Raw genomic sequence first — 26,628 nt, 5'->3', positions numbered from 1 at the left:
TTCCATTTATCAAGTCCCACATTCTCTCCTAGCTGTCCTAATCTCTCTTCCATAACTCATCTATAAAATTTTCCCAGGTCATTCTTCACATATATCACCTTGATCTCCTGATCATCTTTTCTAACCTTTAGATCCTTACTCAAATTTTTCACCTCCTTCACGAAAGGATTTCACAGTTACTCACAACCCAAATCTCTGCTGTTTCTCTGCCCTAACCTTTTCTCCTCTGTCACCTTTATTCTGAATAACCCTTTGTAAGCTCTGATATGCATATCTGTGTTCATTTATTTTGTTTCTCCAGTAAAATCCTTCATATCTTTGAGCTGACAGTAGTGCAAAAATGCTATCCAGTGTTTTCACATGAAAATAGTTTTAACATGGCTATTATTTTATAGCACTAATAAGCATTTTTCAAGAGCTGAATAAGTTAGTTATTTCTAACTTTCCTATCTTTAGCAATACTTGGATTTTAATGTAGGCCACCCCCTCCTTGCTCAGTGTATCTTGGTTATTAACATGAATATTAACAATCATATTTTCAAAACTTTGTACAAGTTAGCAAATGCACATATACAAATATACATCTCCTAAGTGTCGCTCGCAACAGATAGGGGAAGCTCTGTCATCCCTTTGCGAAAAATTGCATACCAAGCACAAGGGAAGATATTTACCAAATATTTCTGATAAATAAGCACAAATAATTAAATTAATACATCATAACAGGGGAAAAGGACAATCTGTAGGAAGCAGTATATTGTGATATAATATATTTTGGTCTTGTTGAACAATATTGAGTACTAAGCTCTTTGAAAGCAAGAATCAGTATTTAAATTTGCAGTCTTCACTGACTAGAACAGAGTGTTCTATACTACATATGCAGTAAATATTGGCAATGATAATAGAAATTTTACTTCTACTGTAGGGAAAATGTGATGTAGTGAACTTAGAGTCACAAAGATGTTTTCAAATCTAGGTTCTGCTATTTATTAGTTATATGAATAGAGCAATATAAATAGCTTCCATTTTCTGGGCCTCAATTTCCTCATCGATAAGGCAGTTAGGTGACTCTGTGGGTAAGAGCACTGTACCTAGACTAAGGAAAATCTGAGTTCAAATTCAACTGTAGGCATTTACTTCTTGGCTGACCCTGAACAAGTTACTTAATCTTTTGTTTTCCTCAGTTTTTACATCTGTAAAATGGGAATAATAATATTACCTACCCTCTAGGGTGGTTGTGAGGATAAATTGAGGTATTTATAAGGTATTTTGCAAACCTTAAAGCACTGTAAATGCTGGCTGCCATCATCATCATCATTATCAAAATGATGAGATTATTTCTAATGCCTTTTCTACACTTAAATCCTGTCATCTGACAGTGAAGGAGAAGGAATACAGTCTGAATTAGAAATTGATAGTTTAAAGCTTTCAAATATTTTTATGCATATTATAAACTAATAAGACTGTGATAAAAAAGAATCCCATATTCAAAGTGAGTATATTACATTATTAATTTTTCCTCATTAAAAATTGAGAATTTGAATTACCCAGTACAAAGACACTGAATCAAAATAAAGGTACTTTTATTACATTTAATTAGAAAATGGGAAGTTACTCCTCTTTAAATTTGTTAAATCTTCCTTAGCCAGTCCAAATGAAAATAATTCCCACTTATTTAATTTTGCTTTTTTATGATTCTGTGAGCAGTCCTGTTTCTTCATCATAGAGATAACTGGATTAAAGAGTAGACATGATTTTCTTGATTTGGTAGCTCCCCGAGGAGAAAACTTGCTCTGTCAATGCAGGTTGGCACCTTTTCTACAATTTAGTGTTTTTTAAAGAGTTATCTAGCACATTCATAATTAAGTGATGTGCAGTGTAGCCAGCATGTAGCTGGGACCTGAAGCAATAAATGCCTGAGACCAGTTTTTACCCAGATAACCTAATATTTGCATTGTAAAACACACCATCCTAACACTTTGATCACATGATTACCCAGCTGATGGCATACTTGTACAGGTTAACAGGGAAATAAGAGAACTATTATGGAACATTTTGCAAAATGCAAATTGGGCTGAGGTCATGCAGCTGATCATCTTTTGCATATTAGTTTGTGCTCAAACATGGCACTTGTAATACTTTGGAAACAATTTGACAGCAGGTTGAGAAACTGCATTGAACACATTGGGCTTAGTTAGACATGACCAGAGTTTGTTGTAATCACTGCATGAATACCAAAATCATTGTAAACCTAATCATAGTAATTTCAGATTGCATAAAAATATAATGCTTTATATAATATGAAAATGTGTATATTATGTATAAATATGTGTAATATATAAAATATAGAAAACAAATATGTAATGCTTTATAATATAAAAAATAATGCTTCAAACATTCTCATACTTGTCCTCGAAGAGGAAAATATTTGTAACTTGATTGAGCAATTATTTGCTTAGGGCTGAAGGCGCTATTAAAGAATTTTTAGCATGAATCCCCTGGACCATCATTACAACTGCCCAGGGAGTTTGTGAACTACTAACCTTTATCACTCTCAGATAGAGGTTTCTTTAACAATTTTTAAAAATTGATGTCTTTTTAAAGATAATCACCTACATTTTCTAATATATTCCATTCCTACCTTTAACCTCCTCAAGGGAGCTACCCTTTATAACAAAGAATTTTTTAAAAGTTAAACCAAACGAATAATTCATCATCAGTCCCCTTCTCCTGTATAGAAGTGTCCTTTCTTCCATCTCATCTTTGAGACTAAGCTTGATATGATAGGTTCATAATATTTGGTTTCCTTTTTCTTGTTTCTTTTTGCATTGTTAATGTCATTATGTGTATTATTATCCTTGTTCTGCTTACTTCAGTTTGTACCAGTTCAGTCAATCATTATACATTTATGAAATACTTGCTCTGTGCTAGCCATATAGCACTAAGTTCTAGGGATACAAAAAAAGGTAAAAGGAAGTTTCTGCTCATAAGGAGTTTGTAGTTCATAGTAGTGGGGGAGATAATATGCACACAACTATGTACAAATACTTGGAGGGGATGGGACCAGTGAAAATGCTTAGAATCAAAAGGTGGGTGGAGGATCTTTTTTTAAAGTACAGACTCTCGTCTTTTGTCATTGGATCACAGAGTGTATGGTAGGGCTAAAAGGTTAAAGTATAAGTTGTAAGAAGACTGGACAGGTGGAGAAAAGTCAGATTATGAAGAGCTTTGAATACCAAACAGGGGATTTTGTATTTGATATTTGAAGTGATGGGAAACCACTGGGATTTATTGAGAAGGGGTCAGACCTACACCTTAGGAAGATTAATTTTACAACTGAATAGAGAATGAATTGGATTGTAGGGATACTTGTGGCAGGGAGACCAAGTAGCAAACTACTATTACAAGAACCCAGGCGTCCTGTACCATGGTGATGTCATAGGAGAGGAGGGGATCTTACAAAATTGAAATCAACAGACCATGGCAACAAATTGTATTTGGGGATTTGAGGGTGACACCTAGGTTGATATTCTGGGTGACTGTAAAGATGGCGATGGTGGTTCTTGTTCATCTTTCAGTCTCAGAGAGTGCCAGTGACATCATGAGGGTGATGTCTTGATTTGCCCATGACTTAGATCTAAATGGGACAGAGTGGTACAAAGTCATCAGCTTCATTCTCTCTTACAGAATCATGAAGCCTTAATAGTAGTAGGGAATTGCAGAAAGAGTGACAGTTTTGGGGGAAAGACAATGAGTTTAGTTATGGACATGTGTTTAAGCTGTCAATGGGACAGCCATTTCTAGATGTTCAATTGGCATTTAGAGATATGAGTCTAGAAATCAGTAGCTAGGTTATAATGATACACAGATTTGAGATTTTTCAGCATAGAGATGATAATTGACTTCATGGGAGCTAATAAAGTTGACAGGTGAAGAGAAGAAGGCCTAGCCTAGGTAGAGCCCACAGTTAGTGGGCATGACCTAGAAGATCATTCAGCAAAGGAGATTAGAGAACAATTGATCTAATAAGCTAAGAAGAGAAATACAAGAGAGTAGTGTCACAGAGTCCTAGGGAAAAGGGAGCATATAAGAAAAGAGGGTGACTTGAGTTTCGAAAGCTTGTAGAGGTGAAGAAGGTTGAAATTTGAATAAAGGCCATTAAATTTGCCACATAAGAGATTATTATTAATTTTTGAGAAAGTAGTTTCAATTGTGTGAAATTATAAGCCAGATTATATAGTTAAATAGTGAGAGGAAAGGAAATGGAAGCACTGATGGTAAAAAATAAATAAGTCAAACATTAATTAAGTACCTGTTATTTGCATTGCACTGTGCTAAAGCAGTAGGGTTACAAATATGAAATAAAAGGACCCCTACCTTCAAGGAGTTTAGAGACTAATGGGGGAAGACAACACATAAAAGAAAACTGAAAAGCTGGGGGCAGTGGCAAGACCATGGACTAGGGCTGGGAGGAGAAGCCAAAGAAGTCTGAGATGAATGCCACCAGGTAGGAAATGAGGATATGTCTGATAAATGGCCTCCTCCAAGAGGCTAGCCACAAATGGGAGGAGATATATAAGATGATAGCTAACAAGGAAGGACTGAGCAAATAAGATTTTTTTGAGAATGAGGAAGATATAGCCTGCTTGTAGGGAGTAGATTGAAGGGATAACCAAGAGAGTAGGGATGATAGAGGGAGTAATCTGTTGGAAAAGATGGAATCAGTTGTTCATTTCAAAGGATTTATCTTTGCAAGAAGAACCTCCTCATTATGTGAAATAGATGAAGAAGGAATTAGTGACAGGAGGCATCTGGGAAATGGGGAGGGGAGAAGACTATGCCTTTGATGAATGACTTCAAGTTTTTCAGTGAAATGTGAGGCAAGGTTCCCAGTTTGAGAGGGTAAAGGGAAGAGTAGCCTTGACGGATTTGAGAATGGTTGAAATGGGCATTGTCCACAGCTGAGCACAAAGCCATACCCCCAAGGGAAGAGGAGGGAGTCATGACTGACCAGAATGGCCCTCACTAAATACTAAGGACAGGGCAAGTTTTAGAAACTTAGCTGTGTAACTCTGAGCCCAGAAGCAAAGTAACAACTCATTTCTAACCTTGAACCTCCACATAAGCCTACAGTGGAAATAACCAGGGCAGGAGTCTATAAAAGGAACTAGTAGTTCAGTTGTTCTGAGGCTACAGAACTACTCAGTGGGCTAACAATGACTGGATTTGTAGCAGTCTACTGAAACTCAACTATACATAAGCCAACAGATCCAACTTTCAGTGCTCAAACCAGAAAGGCTGTGAGCAAATCTCTTCCTAGATCACACTACTTTGGAAGCACTGAACATTTAGAGTCTCCCAGATTGAGCTGTGAAAGCAACAGAAGGACATTAGAAGACAGAAATTCAGGCAAGAAATTACCTTTCCCCCTAGAAGTCCAAAGATGAGGTGATTACTAGAAGAATAAGCAAACAGAAATGAACCCTACTGTAAAGAGCAACTATCGGAATAGGCAAGTATAAGAGTTGAAACACAAAGAACACAATTACTTGAAAACATTTATAAACAAAACCTCAAAGAAAAATGTAGATTGGGCACAAGAATTTCTGGAAGAGTTTAGCACATAGTTAAAGAACGAGCTAAAAATGATTTTAAAAATCCAAATGAGAGCTATGCAAGAAAGATATGAAAAGAGACTTAACAGCTTGCTGAAAAAGAGGTACAAAACCATACTGAAGAAAATAACTCCATAAAAATCTGATTTGGCCAAACGACTCCATTAGATATAAAGAAATAATAAAACAAGGTCAAAAGATGAAAAAAATGTGAAATATTTCATAGGAGGTGGAAATTAGATCAAGAGGTCATTTAAAACTCAAGGGATTACCTGAAACCCATGAACACAAATACAGCTAAGACATCACATTTTTTTCTTCCTTATAAACTACTTTTATTGCAATTTTCTTTTTTAAATTATTTTATTTGTTTTCAGTGTTCTGCAGTCACTTCCGTATATCTTAGATTTTTTTCCCCCTCCCTCCCCCTTCTTCCCCACTTCCTCTCTGAGACAGCATACAGTTGTATATAGGTTCTATACATACATTCTTATTAAATACATTTTCACCTTAGTCATGTTGCATAGAAGAATTAAAATGAATGAGAGAAATCATAAAACAAAACATAAAACAAAAGAAAATAATCTGCTTCATTCTGCGATCAAATTCCATAGTTCTTTCTCTGAATGTGGAAGGCATTTTGCCTCGAGTCCATTGGGAATTTTTTAAGTCCTTGCATGGCAATGAAGTACTAAGTGTACTAGAAAAATTCCTCATACTCTGGTTGTTGCTGTGTACAAAGTTCTCCTGGTTCTTCTCCTTTCACTCAGCATCAGTTTGTATAAGTCTTTCCAGGCCTCTTTGAAGTCTTTCCTGTTCATCATTTCTCATAGCACAAGAGTATTCCATTACTTTCATAATTTATTCAGCCATTCCCCAATTGATGGACATCCCCTTGATTTCCAGTTTTTGGCCACCACAAAGAGAGCTGCTATAAATATTTTGTGCATGTTCGGACCCTTTACCATTTTTGTGTTCTCTTTGGGATACAGTCCTAGAAGTGATGTTGCTGGGTCAAAGGGTATGCACATTTTTGTAACCCTTTGGGCATAGTTCCAAATTGTTCTCCGGAATGGTTGGATCAGCTCACAGCTCCACCAACAATGAATTAGTGTTCCAACTCTCCCACATCTTCTCCAACATTTATCATTTTCTTGTTTTGTCATGTTAGCCAATCTGATAGATGTGATGTTGTATCTTAGTTGTTTTGATTTGCATCTCTCTAGTCAATAGTGATTATAGCTTTAATTTTTTCTTCTGAAAACTGCGTCTTCATATCCTTTGACCATTTATCAGTTGGGGAATGACTTGTATTCTTGTACATTTGACTCAGTTCTCTATACATTTTAGAAATGAGGCCTTTAACACAGACGCTAGTTGCCAAAATGCTTTCCCAGTTTTCTACTTCCCTCTTAATCTTTGTTGCACTGGGTTTGTTTGTGCAAAAACTTTTCAATTTATTGTAATCCTAATTATCCATTTTGCACTTCATGATGTTTTCTATCTCTTGTTTAGTCAGTGCCAGAGTTTATTATTTCAAGTAGTTTTTTACTTGATTCTCTAAGGATATCATTATATCATCTTCAAAGAGTAATAACTTAGTTTCTTCTTTGCCTATTTTAATTCCTTCAGTTTCCTTTTCTGCTCTTATTGTTACGTCTTACATTTCTAGTACCATATTGAATGATAGTGGTGATAATGGACATCCATATTTCACCCCTGATCGTATTGGAAATGCATCTAGCTTATCCTCATGCAATTTTCTTTTTAAATTTTGAGTTTTCAGATTTCCTCCCTACTTATTTCTTTCTCCCTTAGCTACTGAGAAGGCAAGCAATATGATAATCAGTTATTTATCTGAAATCATGTAAAGTGTTTCCACTAGTTAAATAAAAGTATGCTTAAGTCTGCATTCAGAGTTCATCTATTCTCTCTCGAGGTGAATGGCATTTTTTCATCATAAGTCTTTGGGAATTGTCTTGGAGCGTTGTCTTGATCACAGTAGAAAAATTTTCATAGTTGATTATCATTGCAACATTGCTGTAACTATGCACTTCTTCTGGTTTTTCTCACTTCACTTTGCATCATTTCATACAGATCCTGCCATGTTTTTCTGAAACCACCCCCCTCATCATTTCTTATTGGCTCAGTAGTGCTTCATCACAATTGTGTACCACAGCTTGTGCAGTCATTCCCTAATTCATGACCATCCCATCAGTTTTCAACTCTTTGTCAGCTTCAAAAGAGCTGCTATAAATATTTTTGTACATATAGAATCTTTTCCTTTTCATTTTATCTCTTTGGGGTATGATCCTAATAGTTGTATTGCTGGGTCACAGTTTTATAGCCTTTTGGACATAGTACCAAATTGTTCTCCACAGTGGTTGGACCAGTTCACTGCACCACCAACAGTTCATACATGTACCTGTTTTCCCTTATTCCCTCCAGCATTTGTCATTTCTGATAGGGGTGACCTGAGACATCACATTCCAAGAAATTACATAGAGGAAAATTTAGAATCAGAGAGTGAAATAGAGATTGAAAGAATTCATTGGCCACCTCCTGAAAGAAAATTCTAAAATGAGAACACAGGAATATTATAGCCAAAATCCAGAGCTCCCAGATCAAGGAGAAAGTTGTTGTCCTTCATTCTTGAAGAAGACCAAAATGACATCACCATGATAAAGTGAAATTTCATTGTGTCCAACTGTGGCTAATCAGACCAATATGAACTCAGAATGCTCTACCACAGGTTGGACACAAATAGTCCATGTGAATATTTGGGGTGGATACTCCAAATTTGTGCATCTTATGTTTACTTTGTGATTTTGCAATTCTGCTTTGCTCACAGAGCACAGTATCCTTTCTGATGTAAGCATGCCATGCTGAGCGGTCCTGTGCCAGTCTCCCATGTTGCACAGTCAAATCCACAGTTCTTGAGAGAGACCTTGAGAATATCCTTGTATCACTTCTTCTGACCACCGTGTGATCGTCAGCCCCATGTGAGTTCTCCATAAAATAGTCTTTTTGGCAAGTGTACATTTTGCATTCAAACAACGTGACCAGCCCATCAGAGTTGCACTCTCTGAAGCATAGTTTGAATGCTTGGCAGTTCACCTCCAGCAAGTACTTAAGTGTCTGGTACCTTATCCTGCCAGGTGATCCTTAGAATCTTCCTAAGACAGTTCAAACTGAAGCGATTCAGTTTCCTGGCATGACACTGATAGACTGTCCATGTTTCACAAGCATACAACAATGAGGCCAGCACAACGGCTCTGTAGACCTTCAGTTTGGTAGTCATTCTAATACCCCTTCTCTCCCAAACTTTTCTTCGGAGCCTCCCCAATACTGAGCTGACTCTGGCAATATGTGCATCAACTTCATTGTCAATATGTACATCTCTGGAAAGTACACTACCAAGGTAAGTGAACTTATCCACACCATTCAAAACTTTTCCATTTGTTGTAACCAATGGTTTCATGTATGGATGGTGTGGTGGTGGCTGATGGAGCACCTGTGTTTTCTTGGTGTTAATTATTAGGCCAAAATTAGCACAGGCAGTAGAGAAGCAAAAGCAAAGCTTAGAGAAATGCAAGATTCCTGCCTCAATAAGAAGGTAGATGAAATTCAGTTTTATGCTGATAGTAACAATCCAATTATGATTCCCTGAAAGCTGTTTATGGACCAAAAACCTATGGTGCATCACAACTACTCAGTGCTGATAGAGCCACATTGATTAGTGATAAGGACACAATCCTAGAGAGATAGGCTGAACACTTCCATAGTGTTCTCAACAGAACATGATCGATGTTGAGGCCATTGACTGTTTACCTCAGGTTGAAGTCAATCCCTCCTTAGCTAAACTTCCAACTGAAGAAGAAATTTTGAGGGTCATTTAGGCTACTTTCATGTAGTGAAACACTTGGTCCTGATTGTGTTCCAGCTGAGATTTACAAGGTAGGGGATCATTGTTCTCACAAAAGCTGACTGAATTTTCCAGGTTATATGGCAAGAGGATGTTATTCCCCAGGAGTTCAAGGATGCCTCTATTGTCCGTCTCTGAAGGTAAAAGGAATAGATTGTCCTAGGACAATCACAGGAGGGTCTCTCTCTTAGTCATTGCTGGCAAAATTCTTGCTGATCCTTTACTTGGAAGATTGTCATATACTGAGAGCCAGTGTGGCTTCAGAAAGGGCCAAGGAACTGTAGATATGGTGTTTGCTGCCTAACAACTCCAGGAGAAATGCCAGAAGCAGAACAGAGGTCTGTACACATTTGTAGATCTGACCAAGGCCTTTGACACTGTTAGTTATGAGGGCTTATGGAAAATTATGTCAAAATTTGGTTGCCTGGAAGAGTTCATCAGTATTGTGTGTCAGTTTCATTATGGCATGTTTGTCTGGATTCTGGATAGTGGACAATGCTCTCGTGCTTTCCCAGTGACCAGTGCAGTGGAACAGGGCTGTTTGCTTGCTCCCATGCTTTTTAGCCCGATGTTTTCAGCCATGTTACATGTCAAGTGCTTTCACTGAGGATGAGCACAGCATCAAGGTCAACTACCGTTCTGATGGTAAGTTCTTCAATTTGAAAGGGTTACAAGCCAAGACCAAAGTGGAAGGAATATTGGTGCATGATATTCTGTTTGCGGATGATTGTGCAGTCAGTGCAGCCTCTGAAACTGAGATGCAACAAAGTATGGATCAAGGAGAAAACACAAGAAACCTGAAAGAAAGAATTCAAGTACCATACATGGAGTCACAATCAGGATCACAAGATTTAGCAGCCACCACCCTGAAGGAAAGGAGAGCTTGAAATAGGTCTATCCAGAGAGCAAAGGATCTAGGATTACATTCAAGAATAATCTACTTGCAAAACTGAGTATAATCTTACTGGGGGGAAATGGATGTTTAATGAAATAGAAGTCTTTCAAGCATTCTTGATGAAAAGACCAGAGCTGAATGGAAATTATGACATTCAAACACAGGATTCTTGAGAAGCATGTAAAAAGTCAAACATAGGTAAAAAATCATAAGTAATTATATATATGTACAAGGTTAAACTGTTTACATTCTTGTAAGGGAGAAATTTATCATTACTTAGAGGAAATCTAATTGGAGCACCTGAGTGTGATTCTGTTATGTTGAGAGGATCTCAAAAGAAGACTATAAGAGTAAGGAAGAGCTATGCAGTGGGGGGAGGAAGAATGGGGAAAGTTGTATCTTGTAAATGGGGCATGGAAGAGTTTATATACATGAAGGAGGAAGTGTTGGGGATGAGGAGTAGGCAATACTTCAACTTCACTCTCATTTGAACTGGAAAGAAGAATGCACATTTAGACTCAGTTGAGTACAGAAATTCATCTTAACTGAGAAGTAGGAGGGAAAGGGGTTAATAGAAAAAAACACAATGATAGGGTGGAGAATAAGGGAAGCAATAGTCAGAAGTAAAACAGACTCCTAAAGAGAAGACAAGGGAAGAAAAAATAAGGAAAAGCATAAGAGAATATTATGAAGTGAACTACATAGTTAGCAGTCATAATTGTGAATGTGAGTTGAGAGGAAATAAAAAGTAACACTTTATGATAGTGGAGCACTTCAATTTATTCCCCTCAGACTTAGATAAATCTTCCATAAAAAAAAAAGTTGAGTTCAATAGAATTTTAGAAAAGTTAGATATGATATACATGTAGAGAATACTGAAATTGAAATAGAAAGGAATCTAAGTGTTCTCAGCTGTGCATGGCATCTTCACAAAAATTGGCCTTGTATATATTAGGATATAAAAACCTCACAGATAAATATAGAAATGCAGAAATATTAAATGCACCTTTTTGGTTGTAATACAATGAAAATTATATCCAAAAAAGGGTCTTTAAAGCATAGATTAAAATTAATTGGAAGTGAAATAACTTAATTCTAAACAATGGATACCTAAATGAACAAATTATAGAAACAATAATTTCATTAAAGATGATAGCAATGAGATAACATACTAAAAATTGTGGGTTGAAGCCAGAGCATCTCTAAAAGGTTGAGATAAAGAGCAGATCATTGAATTAGGCATGCAATTAAACAATTTAGAAAAACCAACAATTAAAAGCCCTCATTATCATCAAATAGAATCCTGAAAATCAAAGCAGTGGCAAAATTGTCAATAAAAAAAATTGAGGTAATAATTACAACTAGGGCCCATTTTTTTTGAAGGAAAATACCCAATAAACTAGATAAGTCAATGGCTAGTTTGATTTTGTAAAAGAAGAAATACCAGGTTACTAGTATCAGAAAGGAAAAAGACAAATTCACTGAGGCAGAGATAAAAGAGCGAAAGAGTCTACTTGTAGAACAATCATTATAAAGGCATGGCATCTACAGTTGTAGTGACATGTTCAAGAAACTGCAAGTGGGCCAGTTTAATTGCATCAGACTTAATGAGGAGGGGAGACAGACATAACAAGCCTGCAAAGGTAGAAAGAGCTTAATAGAATGACCATAGGTTTTCATATTTAATTCTGGAGGTAATGGGGGACTACTAGTTCATTCCTTGAACTGGTGAGTGACTTGATCAGACCTGCATGTTGGAGGAGATTGGAGTGGGGAGAGATATGTCAGGAAAACAAATTAGAAGACTATCATAGGCAGGGATCCTAAACGATGGAATAGCAGGAAGAAGTTCAGCTGAGCACTCCCAACACAACTACTCTACAAAAATTTAGAAAATACATCATAATGGAGTCCTCACTGAGAAATTAAGAAAATAAGCAGACCAAGTTTTATTTCTAAACAAATTTCTAAAGTTTGGGGCCGCAGGTATGTAGATGTTAGAGCTGGACTGACCAGGATTGTGTGGCAGACCTTTTCAGCATACAGGTACTATTAAGAGTTTGTAGACTGTGCATCAAACACAAAAGTAGATCTCCAGCTTATTTAGTGGTACCCTGATTCTGTACAGGATTGGGGATCCAGGTACTAACTGGCAGCTCTGTTATTCATTACTATATAGTGAGTCACAGATCAAGGTAAATTGAATAGTGGATTCATACTTAGTGATGGTGTTTCAGTATGAAGAACTGTCATGGCCACAGGCTGTGTACTGAAAGAGTAACCCATTCAGAGGCAAGGGCAAGTATGTGGCTCTGACCCCAGGAGCTGAGCAACATTCTGCTCATTGCATTTTTAGCCTAGACTGAGGTCTGCAGTGAAGTAGCTAGGGTAGAAGTCCCACACTAAAGAGATGCTACAATCCCTTCACTTTGTACGTGCAGAACTTCCCAGTTGTCTCATGTCAGCATCTTCAAACCATAGCCAAGCCAACAAAACCACTTATGTGCCACATGTTTATACTTGGGCCGTACTTAACTACCCTTTATTTTCCGAAAATGCCTATTGTTTTCCCACTATAAGGCTTTCCTCATTATATTCCTTATGCCAGGAATTCCCTACCTTTTCACCTAGTTAACTTCCTAACCATTCTTTTACAGCCCAACTCATATAACTTCAATTGAACTGACCTTGATTACATTTCAGTGACCTCAGACCTCACATTGCACTTTTTGTCACTCTCCGATACTCACTTTTCATGTTACTTTCTATTATACTTCTCTGTATTTTTCCTATCTTTGTCTACACTGTAACTTCTGTGTCACCTGTCTAAATTTTGTGTCACTTCCTTGCACAGTTCTTCTGTTGACAAAAGAGGTTGTTTAGTCATTTGTAATTGTGTCCCACTCTTTCTGGCCCCGTTTGGGGTTTTCTTGGCAAAGATACTGGATTCCTTCTCCAGCTCATTTTACAGATGAGGAAACTGAGGCAAACAGGGTAAAGTGAGTTGCCCAGGGTCACACATCTGAGTAAGTCAGAGTCACATTTGAAGTCACATCCTCCTGACTCCAGGAGAGGCTCTCTAGCTGCTGTGACATAATAGGTACTTAATGTTCTATTTGAATTGAACTCAACATATTTGCTCTTCTTTGCTTCATAGTTTTACTCATTGATTATATTGTAGACAGTGTTTTATATATCTCATTCTTGATTCTATCAAAATTCACATTTGATACTTTTTATATTGAGGTTCTATTATTATGTGAATATTATATAATGTTACAATTTACAATAAGATATCTAATATACAGTTATTATAGTGATAATTATATACATATAAGGGAATGCTATATAAGAAACACCCCCCTTACACCTCAGAAAGTTTCTCTTGCTTTGCTGAACTCTAGCCCAAGTCAGGATTCAGTCAAGGATGGTGATGGTTTTGGAGGAAGCAACTTTGGGAATTGGTGGCAGATGAGATTCTTCACACTCTCTTTAATGGTACTAGTAAGCATAGAGTTGTGTATTCTTTTATTAAAATCTATTAAGGAAAGTTTTTTGTTCTCTTTAGAAAATGTTCCAGAGGAACTTCGAGAGCCATTTTACACAGATCAATATGACCAAGAACACATCAAACCACCTGTTGTGAATTTGCTACTATCAGCAGAACTGTATTGTCGTGCTGGGAGTCTTATTCTCAAGAGTGATGCTGCAAAACCACTTTTGGGTCATGATGCTGTAATCCAGGCTTTAGCACAGAAGGGCCTCTATGTTACTGACCAAGAGAAATTGGTAACAGAGAGAGATCTGCACAAAAAACCTATACAAATGGTGAGTGTTTTAAATGGTGCGATTACCTCATATTTATTTATTAACATATATGCTTTTCAACACAATAGCACAAATTTAGTGACTAACTTTTTTGTTAAATTGGACACTGATCACTTTTGTCTAGACTTATTTTTTCCCTTTTGTAATCATTCCATGCCCTTTTTATAACTGAAGATCCAACTTTGATAAGATGACATCTTTTGGGCTGCTTTTTCCCACTTACTTACTCATTGGGTGAAACAGTTAAAACTTCTTTGCACTTAAAACTAAGTAAGCCATATCAATTTAAAAGCCTTTGTCTATCTGCTTTTCTTAGATACAAGTGAATTGGAAGAAAGTCTTTGTATAGTTAGAATATATACATAAGTTTATTAGGAAAGGATGTTAAGACTCAAAGTTGTGGTGTTAGTTTACTTATGTAAATGATAAGTTTAATATCACTTTCTATACATTCAATATTTTGGAGGTTTTTTTTTAATTATTACGTTATAAGATGATGTATTCTGTGCTTTAAGTTATGACCCAGGAGGAGTTGTCAACAGTTTTTTTTCCCATTGAAGGCAATTTTTTATACTGTTTCATTTAAAAAGAAAGATCAAGAGAAAGGGAATGATTAAGAAATAAAATAGTATGGTTTCATAGAATGGTCAAAAAAATGTTATTTCATGTGTAGAAATATCTATATAAAGTATTTTAAAAATTGATACTCTTTGCTCTTATCAAACCAAGCCTAAAGGAGGAAACAAATAAGCACTTTGTATAAATGACAAAAAGAAGTATGGATAACAATAACTTAGAAATTATTTGTCAAATTTGAATATATTAGAATTAGCTCAATTATTACCAGTAGTCTTGGTTACAAAGACATATAGTAGATAGGGAAAGAGCAGGTCCTAGAATTCAAGAAGTGGGCTCAAGACCTGTCTCTAATACATACTTTGTGATCCTGAGTATTGACTGACTGAAGCCTTCTCAAAGATTGGAAAAACGAAGAATAATTGTAGTGATAGAGTGGGAAGATAGTGTTATATCATGTATAGAAATGTCTGTGTAAATATAGAATTAAAAACTTGATAGTTTTTGATCAGAACAAGAAAAGGAAAATATAAATAAAGAATTCATAAAATCACAGAAAGAGGTATATATAGCGTAACCTAGAATTGTTTGTCAGATTTAAATATATTAGAATCAACTCAATTAATAGCTATTGTCATAGTTACAGATACAAAAATACCTCACTGAGAGCTCCCTACATGAATGAAATAGTAGATCTGATCCCCCTCAAGATGTCAGATAGTAATTAAGAAGGACTGGATATTCCAGGAGGTGCTAGGAATTAAAAAAATAAAACAAATTTAAATAATTCCAAAGGGGAGATAAATCCAGAATGGAATTAAGGAAAACTAGGAATGTTTGGACTTGGCATAATGGAAAACAGCTATGCCTTCCTATACTCAGTTGGTAACCTATAAATATAATCATTGACAATATTTTTCATACTGTTTTGCCTTCCCATTGAAGAAGAGAGATTCGTGTTGTAAATTCTATATTGAATGATATTGATAATTAAATATATTAGTGTTAAAATTGGAGTTTTTGAGGGAAGGTAGCAGGGGCAATCAGGAAGGCTTGGGGTCACATTTTGCCTCTGATATTTGCTGACTGTGACTTCAGACAGTTCCCTTTATCTCTCTAGATTCAGTTTCCTCATCTATAAAATGAGCAATTGTTAGACTAGTTGATTTCTAAGGATCTTTCTAGATTTATAAGTATAATGCTGTAATTGTAGTAGTAGGGATTTAAGCATTGGCTAGAGGTTGGATCAGATGACTAGTAAGGTCCTTTTTAAATCCTTTTACAGTGCTTTGTTTTTTTAAATTTTCATTGGCTTTATCAGTGTATTTCTCTTCCTCTTTAAACATTCTTATAATGTTTTACAATTTTAAAAAACTGAAAGAATTACCTCTCTACAGAAAATCTAGATTAAATCAGTCAGTTGATCAACATTTATTAAGAGCTTCCTATGTTCCAGGCACTGTGGTAATAACCACTGAGGATACAAAAAGAGGCAGAAGACATTCTCTGTCCTCAAGGACCTTACAGTCTGATGGGGGAGTCAACATGCAGACATGTGTATACAAAGCAAGCTATATGCAGGATAAATAGGGAATAGTTACTAGAAGGAAAGCATGAGACTTCAACCCTTCAACTAGAGAGGTTGAGGAAGGCTTCCTGTAGAAGGTAAAATTTTAGTTGGGACTTTAAAGGAAGCCAGGGAGGTCAGTTGTTAGAGCAGAGTAGTCAGAGCATCCCAGACATGGGGGGGAATAGCCAGAAAGAATGTCCAGAGACGAGGGACACAATGGCTTGTTTGTAGAACAGCCAGAAAATTGTTGCTGGATTGAAGAGTACATATTGGGGAGTAAAGTATAAGAAGACTGTAATGGTAGGAGGGTCTAGGTTATAAAGGGCTTGAATACCAAACAGAGCTTATTTGATCTTAGAGGCAGTAGGGAGTCACAAGAGTTTATTGAGGCAGGAGGGGTGACATGATCAGATATACATTATAGGAAAATTACTTTGGTGACTGAATGGAACATGGATTGGAAGGGGACAGATTTGAGGCAGGAAGACCCACCAGCAGTCTATTGGAGTAGTCTAGGCATGAGGTGATGAAGACCTGTCCTCGAATGGTGGAAGTGTCAGAGGAAAGAGGCATGTATGAGAAATGTTACAAAGGTGCAATCAACAGATTTTGGCAATAGATTGAATGTTGTTGGGAGGGGAGGAGATAGTGAAGAATCCAGGATGACTCCTAGGTTGCAAGTCTAGAGGACTGGGAGGATGGAGTTACCCTCTACAGTAATGGGAAAATTAGGAGGGGTAAAGTGGTTTTGAGAGAAGAGATTATGAATTTGGGGTATGTGGAGTTTAGTGTTTGTTGGACATCCAGTTCTGAGATATCCAGTAGGCAGTGGGATATACAAGTTTGGAGGAGAGAGATTAGAGTCAAGACATTAGCAAAGAGAATGGTAATTAGTCTAAGGGAGCTGATGAAATCCACAAATCAAATAGTTTGGAGGGAGAAGAGAATAGAGGAACCAGGAGAGAACTTGGGGACACTTGCTGTTAGAGAGCAAAGACTGGGAAAGAGAGGTCTGATAGGTTGGTGTTCTGAAAACTTAGAGATTATCAGGTAGAGGAGGATCCACAGCTTCAGATGCTGCAGAAAGGTCAAGAAGAATGAGGAGTGAAAAAAGGCCATTGGATTTGGAAATTAAGATATCATTGGTAACTTTGGAGAGAGGAGGTTTGGTGGAATGGTGAGGCTGTAAGCTGAATTGTCAAGGGTTAACATGAGATTGAGAGGAAGGTGGAGGCACCTGCTGTCTACAATACACAGAACATACACACACATGCACATGCGCACACAGATATGTATATATGGGGGAGACAAAGGCATATTTGTAGGCAGTAGGGAAGGAGCCAGTAGACAAGATATTAAAGATCAGTGAGATTGGGGATGACGGAGGGAGGAGATTGGATGGAATGGGATCATTTGTGCTTTTAGAGAAGGGTTAACCTTAAAGGAGTAAGGTCATCTCTTTGTGTTATATATGGGTGAAGGAGTAAATAGCAGCATCAGTTCACGTCAGTCTTTCATGCTGCTCTCTATCATAGTTGTCATTTTTACAGTGCAGTAATATTCTGTTCTGTCCATGTACCACAATTTCTTTAGCTGCTCCCCAGGTCATGGGCCTTGTTTCCAGTTCTTTGTTACCACATATAAATAAGCTTATGCTTTAGTTGCTCTCCTCATTTCCAAAATAGAGGGTTATCATCCTCTGGCCTGTGTTCAAGGATAGTGCACTAAGGTCTTGTATTTGTAAACTGGCCCCATCATTGTCTATGCCTTTGGTTCATTCTTCCTATCACTTTTTCCCTGTTGCTACCATTACTTCGGGCTTCTTACTGCTTAAATCACTTTGGAAGGAAGCAGGAGCACACTAGTAAGCTTTTAAATGTTTAGTTCTATTAACTACTGCCTCCTGTATCACTTTGACCCACCTGTATACTTGCTCTCTGCTTGGGATGCTGAAGGGAAAAGTTTGTGATCTACTGTTTTACAATGAAAGATTTTCCAGAAAAGAAATAAATTTGCCCGCTCTACCTTCTCCACAGTCATGTTTTGATTAATGGGGAGGGTGGTAGGTGAAAGATGAAATGACTGAGGAAAGAAAGGTTTGATCTTCTGAGCATATCGATTTATTAAGCAATGCATGCCAATGGCATGCAGCAGACCTTCTCAGCTTGGACCTGGAGAAGACAGATTTTTATACATTAAAAATAATCAAATAAGACCAATTAATTAAAAGGAAACAATACAACATTAGATAATCTGATTTCTAATTGTATGAAAGATTAGGCACCTTCTAAGTTGGCAAGGGGAGAGTGAACAGGTATAATTCCATGAAATCCGAAAAGGAGGGGTCCCACTTCCCCCAAGTGTCTGTAAACAGTCTAAGGAACATGGAAACAATAACTGATTGTTCAGTACAGGGCTAGTTTTCAGATAAGATATAAAAGTTGCTTGAGATGTACAAATGTGAGAAAACTCCTTGAATCATTCTTTGGGTCTGACTAGGTTTTTGATCACCATTACCTAGGTCCTTGGTTAAGGGTCTCTAAGCATCAACGAGAGGTGGTCCAATTTCCCAGCCCCATAGGGATAGGTTCAAATACTGCAAAAATGTTTTCTCCCGGTTCCCACAGTTGAATAAAGTTTTCTCACAAGGCAGAATCTGGACTAGATCCATAATTTAATAGAAACTAAGTTAGCTCCAGAACTGAGTCAGTGTGGCTCACTCAGTTCCCACAATTAACTAACCTCTTGTTGTCCTAATCTCCTCAATTCTCTCAGGAGAAAAGTTTTGGCAAAACTGCATAAGGTCAGTCTTGCTTTCAGTAAAGCTTGTTGTGGGCAGAAAAAGCTTTTCAAGGAATGAGGAAAAGATAAACTTCCTAATTTTTTTTTTACTTCTACTTTGGATATTGCCTAACAATTGATACAGGGCTCTCAGAGATACTTTATTAACTGGACCACCATAGTATTCTAGTATTCCTTTTATAGTTACTGGGATCTTTTAATTTCTTTTAAAGAAAAATTTGGTATTAGAATTAATCTATACTTGATCCAAACAGAATTAATCAGGTACTAAGAAAAGGTTTCATTATTATGCAAAAATCTCCAAGGCAGTACTTCTAGGAAACATTACAATTATGGAAGAGAAGGTGAAGTTGAGGAAAATGTTAAATGTATCATGGTGTAATTAAGCTGCATCATATTACTGAGGAAGATTTATAATAGAGAAGTTTTGTAAAAGACATTAAGGACATATACAAGCTAGACATATATTAAGATGAAATAGATATCAGAGAATGAAATAGATATCAGAAATATCTTATTGGTGCAAGAGGAAAATCTCTTGGTTCTTCCTGTGTGGAAAATTTGGCTAAAGACATGAATCAAAAACACAGTTTGGAGAGACATAGGTTGTGATCTGTACCAATGATAGGTAGGAGGACTAACCTCAGTAATGATATCACAGATCTAACCAAATACCTTGTTAGTTCTCTTTATGGACACAGAATCTAATTAGTACCATAGATTTTTGGTCATAATTAATTTTCATTTAACTTATATTTTTTCTTAAGCATGTAAAAGTCATAGTGAAATTTCTGCTAATTTCATTCTGCTTCATAAATTTTTAAAAGTTGCCATTCTGAAAATGTCTTTTTTCATTTTGTTTTTAAAAGAAAGTTGAGAACCATGGTACACATATTTAGCATTCTGTTTTTTCTTATTGATAATCCAGTAATGTAATTCTCTTTTAGAATAAACTTCATTGAAAGGTCTTTTCTTTCCGCTGTCCAACATACTTCTCCCCCAAAATGATTGGAAAATGTTAGCTAAAAGTTTTTCCCGATGAAGAGAAAAAAATGTTCCTTCAAGTGAAATAATGTATATAAAATAATACTTAAAGTTTAAAGCTATTCAAGTATCAGCTTATTGATATTAATGAAGAAATCTTTATTTGTAAAAGTGGTTTTTTGCTATATAAAAATGTGGGGAAAAATAGTGAGTGTGGGAGAGAATAGGCAGAAGAAACATCTATTTCTGATTTCCTTTTTTTTAAAATCAATATCACCCTTTTCTCATTCATTTTGTAATTGGTTTTGATTATAATTTATTGTTGGCCCTCAACCTGCCTATTGACTCAACCAATCTGGTGTTTCTTACATCTTTCTTGTTCCATTCACCCTGCCAGTACTGTAATTTATATCCATATTAGTTCTTTCCTAGATCAGAGTGCTTCTAAACTGGTTTTCCTCTTCTCATATCACCTAGTCCATTCTGTATGTCTTTGTAAATGTACTTAAAATAGTTCTGTGTTATTCTCTTGCTAAAAAAAAATCTACTTTTCTCTTAAGACTATCTGTCAGGTACCTGTCAGTTGGAGAATGGCTAAATAAACTGTGGTATGTGAATTTAATGGAATATTATTATGATGTAAGAAACAACAAACACGTTGAATTTAAAGAAGCATGGAAATACTTAGATGAAGACAAAGTGAAATAAGCAGAGCTAAGAAAACAACTTACATAATAATTGCAACAATTAAAAATGAATAAACAGCATCTATTAAAGTGCAGGTCTGACCATGAAATTATCCTTTTCAATAAATTCCAGGGGATTTTTACACCTCCAGGATCAAATATAAAATCTTTCATTTGGCATTCATAGCTCTTCCTAACCTGCCTTTTCCTGCATTTCCAGCCTTCTTACACCTTACTCTCCGCCCATGTACCATGTGATCCAGTGACACTGACCTTCTTGCCATTTCTTGAAAATGGCACTGGCTATCCTCTGTGCATGGGATTCTGCCCTTCCCTATCTCTGTATCCTCTCTTTCCTTGTTTCTTTGAATCTCAGCCAAAATCTTGCCCTCTACAAGAAGTCTTTCCTGCTCGCCCTGAACTCTAGTGCCTTCTCTCTGTTGATTTTCTCGTTTACGTTGTCTACATCTTTGCACATAGTTGTTTCCATCTTGTCTCCCGCAATTAGACTGTGAACACCTGGAGAGCAAGTGGTTTTTTTTTGATTTTTCTTTACCTTTTTTTGTATCTCAGCATGAGCATGGTCCCTGGAATGTGGTAGAAGCTTAATAAATGTTTGTTGACTGACCACAAAACAGTGAAAAAAGGAATATTGCAAAATTACAAAGAACAAACCTTGCCTCAAAAAAAAAATATGAGAAGACACCTCCCCCTCTGCTTCTTTGCACAGCTATTTGGGGTGGTAGCAGAGTCTATGGATATGTAACATTACATGCAATGTCGATTTTTTTTTAGATGCATTAATCAGTTTTTTTCCTTCCTTCTTCCCTTCCCTTCCTCCTTTCTTTTAAAGTCTTTGCTATAAGGAATGGCTCTCTGGTAGGGGAAAGTGAAGATACAGAAGGAAATCTGGGAGAAATAAAAATAAAAGATATCAATAAAGACCTGTTTTTTAAAAAAACACCATCTCTCAGTAGATAGACTCTTCAGCTGGATATTCACAGTCTTTCGTTATCGGGAGTGATACAGCTTTGTGATATAGCTGTAGTATTGTCTTTAGTATTAGGTGTCACATTTTAAGAGATGTAGTAACTACCATTCATCTGGTTATCCATATTCGTAACCATGGAGTCTTGAATGAATCTTCTCTCTTTCTTTTCCTTCCTCCTTTTCTCCCTTGCACCTCCATATCCAATGAGTCAGTGAGTTGCCAGGTCTTAGCAGTTTTACCTGCACCTCGTGTATCTCTAATCATATAGTCACAGTCCTATTTCAGGTTCTTATCGTCTCTGTTGGACTACCATGCTAATCAGTCAACAGACATTTATTAAGCACTATGTTATATGCTAGACACTGTGGATACAAGTATAAAGAATGAAAAAATCTTTGCTTGTAAGAATTGTTATTTAGTCATTTTTAAGTTGCCTGACTCTTCATGACCCCATTTAGGGTTTTCTTGGCAGAGATACTGTAGTGATTTCCTTCTCCAACTCATTTTACAGATGAGGAAATTGAAGCAAACAGGGTTAAGTGACTCTCCCAGGGTCACACAGGTAGCATGTTTCTGAAGCTGGATTTGAACGCAGAAAGATGAATCTTCCTTATTCCAGACCTGGCACTCTACCGACCTCATTAGCACCCCATCTGCTAGTTGCCCCTAGTTTGTCTCACAGAAAGCTTCTGTTCTAGTGGGAAATTATATCCATATCTGTAGTGTAAATATAAAATGAATAAGGGCAAACAAGTACAGAGTAGAAAGTAAAAGGTAGTGTGGAAAGGAGGACACTAGCAATTTGAGAAATCAGGAGATGCTTCTTGAGCTTCATCTTAGAGGATGAGAGAGACTCTGAAGACAAAGGTAACAGAGGAATGCATTCCAGGCATGTGGGACTGTCATTACAAGGGTGTGGAGACAGAAGATCAAGCGTAGTATGTGAGCAACAGAGAGCAGGCTAGTTTGGCTGGATTGAAGTGTGGGAGGGAGAGTAAAGTCCACTGAGACGGGAAAGACAGGTTGGAGCCTGACTGCGTAAGGCTTGGAAAGCCAAGCAGAGGAATTTTGACTTCATTGTAGACGCAATGGAGAGCCATTGGAGTTGTTTTTGGAGGGCTGTCGTGTGGCTGGCTGGTGGATGCTTAAGTAAAAACATTTTGGCAGTAATGTGTAAGAGAGTAGAATGGTAAAAAACTTGAGGTCTCTTCTTTTTCTCTTTTCAATCCATCTTCTATACAGTTGTCAAAATCATTCTCTCTAAATCATAAATTTGACTGTCATCCCTGTACTCACAAACCTTTGATGACTTCTCTGTTGCCTATGGGATAAAATACAAAATTCTTTGTCTGATATTTAAGGCCATCTAGAATGTGGTCTCCACCTGCCTTTCCATCCTTTCTTTTTTGTTTGCTTGTTTTTGGTTTGATTTAACCACATTTATGCACTGTATATTCCAGTTATCTTGGATTTCTAGTTTTAGCCCAAACTTGACATTCCAGGTCAGGTTTTTCTGCATTCATGCAGACTGTCCCTTATACCTAGAAGGAACTGCTTTTCCCATCTCCACCTCTCCAAACCCTTGTCTTTCATAGTGCCAGTTCCCTCTAAAAGTCCTCCTGATTTCACGCAATTTTGAGGATTAGCACAATTTTCTTTTTTTCCCCTTTTGTTAACTCTTAGTCATAAAAATTTACTGTCTGAGAAAGCAGAAACAATAATAATCATAACATTTGCATAGTAGAAATAGAAAGCGAAGACAGGAATTATCAAAACAGAAGTCTCCCCATAAACCGCACTCAATTCTAATCAGTAGCAGTTTTCCCTGCATGGTACTTATATACACATTGACTCACCCCGTTTGAATATAGGCTCATGATGGACAAGGATTCCTTTGTACATAATAAGTACTTTTTCACCTAAAGAAAAGTCTCAAAAGGAACCCATTTCTTTAGAGACATTATTATTTTTTGTAAACCTTAAAGTGCTATAAAAATTATGAACTATTTATAATTTTAATTTAAAATATTTGTTTACTCCCTCTTAACTAAAATATGTTGTCTTTTTTTCATCATATTAGTCTTGTCTCATTCCATATCTTTTTCTCTTACTTCCTGTCTTTTCCCTCATTCTCAGTTTCTTTTGCTGGCTCGCCATCCATATATCACACATCCTCTGCTCTCTCATGCTCTTTTCTCTCTGTATAGTTTCTTGATGTTATCGTCTGCTTTCATGTATTTGTGATCTCTTTTATATATACATAAATATCCCACACACACACACACACATAACACATACACACATACCTGACACCAATTTTTCTCTTGAGCTTGAGTCCCTGATCACCACTGCTGATTAGACGTTTTCAACTGGATGTCTCATAGGTATTTCAAATTCACTGTGTCCTGGATTATTGCAAGAGCTTCTCTGTCTTGATGCCTCAAGCAAATGAAATTCCATCTCATGACTCTTGCTTTTTCACTGACTGACCCCTTTCCGGGAATTTTCTTCCTCATCTCCATCTCCATCTTTTGTTTTTCTTGGCCTTCTTCAAAACTCAACTCATATCCTACTTTCTACAAGAGAGCTTTTCTATTTTACTTTTTTAATTGATGTAATATCTCATTTTTTCTGGTTACATGTAAAAAACAATTTTAACTTTTTTTTTTTTTAAGTTCCAAATTCTCCTTATCCCACCTTTACCTCCCCCCCTCATGGAGAAGGCAAGCAATTTAATGTAGGCTGTCCATGTGCAGTCATGCAAAACGTATTTCCATATTAATCATGTTGTGAAAGAAAACACATACCAAAAATAAAATTAAAAAGGATGCTTTAATCAGCATTCAGACTCCATCATTCTTTCTCTGGAGATGGATAGTATTTGTCATCATAAGACCTTAGGTATTATCTTAGATTATTGTATTGCTAAGAATAGCTAAGTCATTCACAGTTGATCATCAATATTGCTGTTACTGTGTATACTGTTTCCTGGTTCTGCTCACTTCACTTTGCTATCCATTCATGTAAGTCTCTTCAGGTTTTTCTTAGAGCATGCTGCTTATCATTTCTTATAATAGCAAAATAGTGTTCCATCACAATCATATACCATAACTTGGTCAGACACTCCCCAATTGATGAGTATCCTCTCAAATTCTTTGCCACTAGTAAAGGACCTGCTATAAATCTTTTTATGCATGTAGGTCCTTTTCCTGTTGCTTTTTTTATGTCTTTGGGATACAGACCTAGTAGTGGTATTGCTGGGGCAAAGGGTATGTGCAGGGTTTTATAGCACTTTAAGCATCATTCCAAGTTGCTCTCCAGAATGATTGAATCATTTCACAACTCCACCAACAGTGCATTAGTTTATCAATTCTCCCCATCTCCTCCAACATTTTTCATTTTCCTTTTCTGTCCTATTAACCAGTCTGATAGGTGAGTTATCTTGTCCTAGGAAGCTGTTTCACTTTGTTCTTTAGTGGGTTCTGCTGATTCAAAATTTGTTTTGAGGCATTATTTCAGGTTGTTTGGAGGGGAATTTGGGAGAGTTCAGGTGAGTCTTTGCCTTTTCTCTGTCATTTTGGCTCTGCCCCTGCAAGAGAACTTTCTTTGACATGCTAGTGCCTTCTTTCTGAGATTGCTTTCCATTTATACCATAGCAATTGTTTTCTGTTTTGGCTAGAACCTCTGAGGGTCTCCTCCTCCCAGATTGATATCTTTGTGATCATAAATTGAGCCACTTTTTGTCTCAGCTCTTACTCAGCTCTTGGTCATTGAATGAGTGTAGCCTCAGACAGACAGAGACCTTAATTTAGAAAGATCAGAGTCACCCGCTGCATCCTGGACCATCACCTCTTGTCTTAACCTTTGTCTTGCCATTGGACTTGGATGACTGTGCATTGTTGAGCAGCACTGCCATGCTCAGATCCAGTTCATGCACAAGTCAAGATGTCACCCTTGTGATGTCATTGGCCCTCTTCAAGAATGAAGGACAAACAACAACATTTACACCATATTTTTCTCATGTATAAATAATTATATATTATCTACTCTTTAGAATGTGAGTGTCTTGAGGAGAGAAAATGTGTTTTGACCTTTCTTTCTATTCCCAGTCTTTAGCACAGCATCTGACTTGTGATAAATGCTTATGTAAATACTCGTAGCAAGCTTATTTACAGACTGACACCATTTGGTCTTACACATAGCTGCCAAAAAAAAAAACGATTTTTTTTTTCCTAAAGAAAACCTGCCTTTATCACTCTCCTGCTCTTAATCTCGTGTACAATCCTCTGTTATAATGTGAACTCCTTTTAGGGCAAGGATTGTTTTTACCTTTTTGTTTTTTTAAACTACTGTTTAGCACAATGCCTGGTCCAAAGTAAGCACTTAATAAATGCTTGGTGAACTATGTTTAATATGATTTTGCATGTATAGCTTTCATCACGTTGCCTGTTGTCTTGGGGAGAGGAGAAAATTTAAAACTCAAAATCTTATAAAAGTGAAAATTAAAAAAAAAAATTTTTAAAAAGGAAAAAATAAATGTTGACCAATTAGCTGACTGTATTAAATGTAGTCTGTTCTAATGCTTGTATTTCATTATATTATATTAAAGAGTTTTTTTTAACATTTTATATATGGTAGGATATAGTCTAATCAGATTTAAAGACTACTCTAAAAAATTATTTTTCTAAACTATTTTAAGAAGTTTCATTTTCACAAGTATTTAGATAATTATGGATCCCTTTAACATTTAGACAAGTTT

At 36.6% G+C, this 26,628-nt stretch overlaps 1 protein-coding gene across 6 annotated transcripts in view; it reads left to right on the top strand.

The window, feature by feature from the left end:
• CAMSAP2 (calmodulin regulated spectrin associated protein family member 2) overlaps window positions 1-26,628 on the top strand; it is a 150,557-nt gene that overhangs the window by 33,249 nt on the left and 90,680 nt on the right. For 5 of the 6 annotated variants that reach the window (XM_072648261.1, XM_072648260.1, XM_072648259.1 and 2 more), the window contains exon 2: window positions 14,001-14,260. In XM_072648261.1, coding sequence (XP_072504362.1) covers window positions 14,001-14,260 — 260 coding nt within the window. Of the gene's footprint in view, window positions 1-8,463; window positions 8,615-14,000; window positions 14,261-26,628 lie in introns of all 6 variants that reach the window. The other variant, XM_072648263.1, reaches the window with a different exon arrangement.

This window comes from Notamacropus eugenii, chromosome 2, assembly GCF_028372415.1.
Source record: "Notamacropus eugenii isolate mMacEug1 chromosome 2, mMacEug1.pri_v2, whole genome shotgun sequence".
Classification (NCBI taxonomy): domain Eukaryota; kingdom Metazoa; phylum Chordata; class Mammalia; order Diprotodontia; family Macropodidae; genus Notamacropus; species Notamacropus eugenii.
This window is presented reverse-complemented; position numbering and strand designations above follow the sequence as displayed.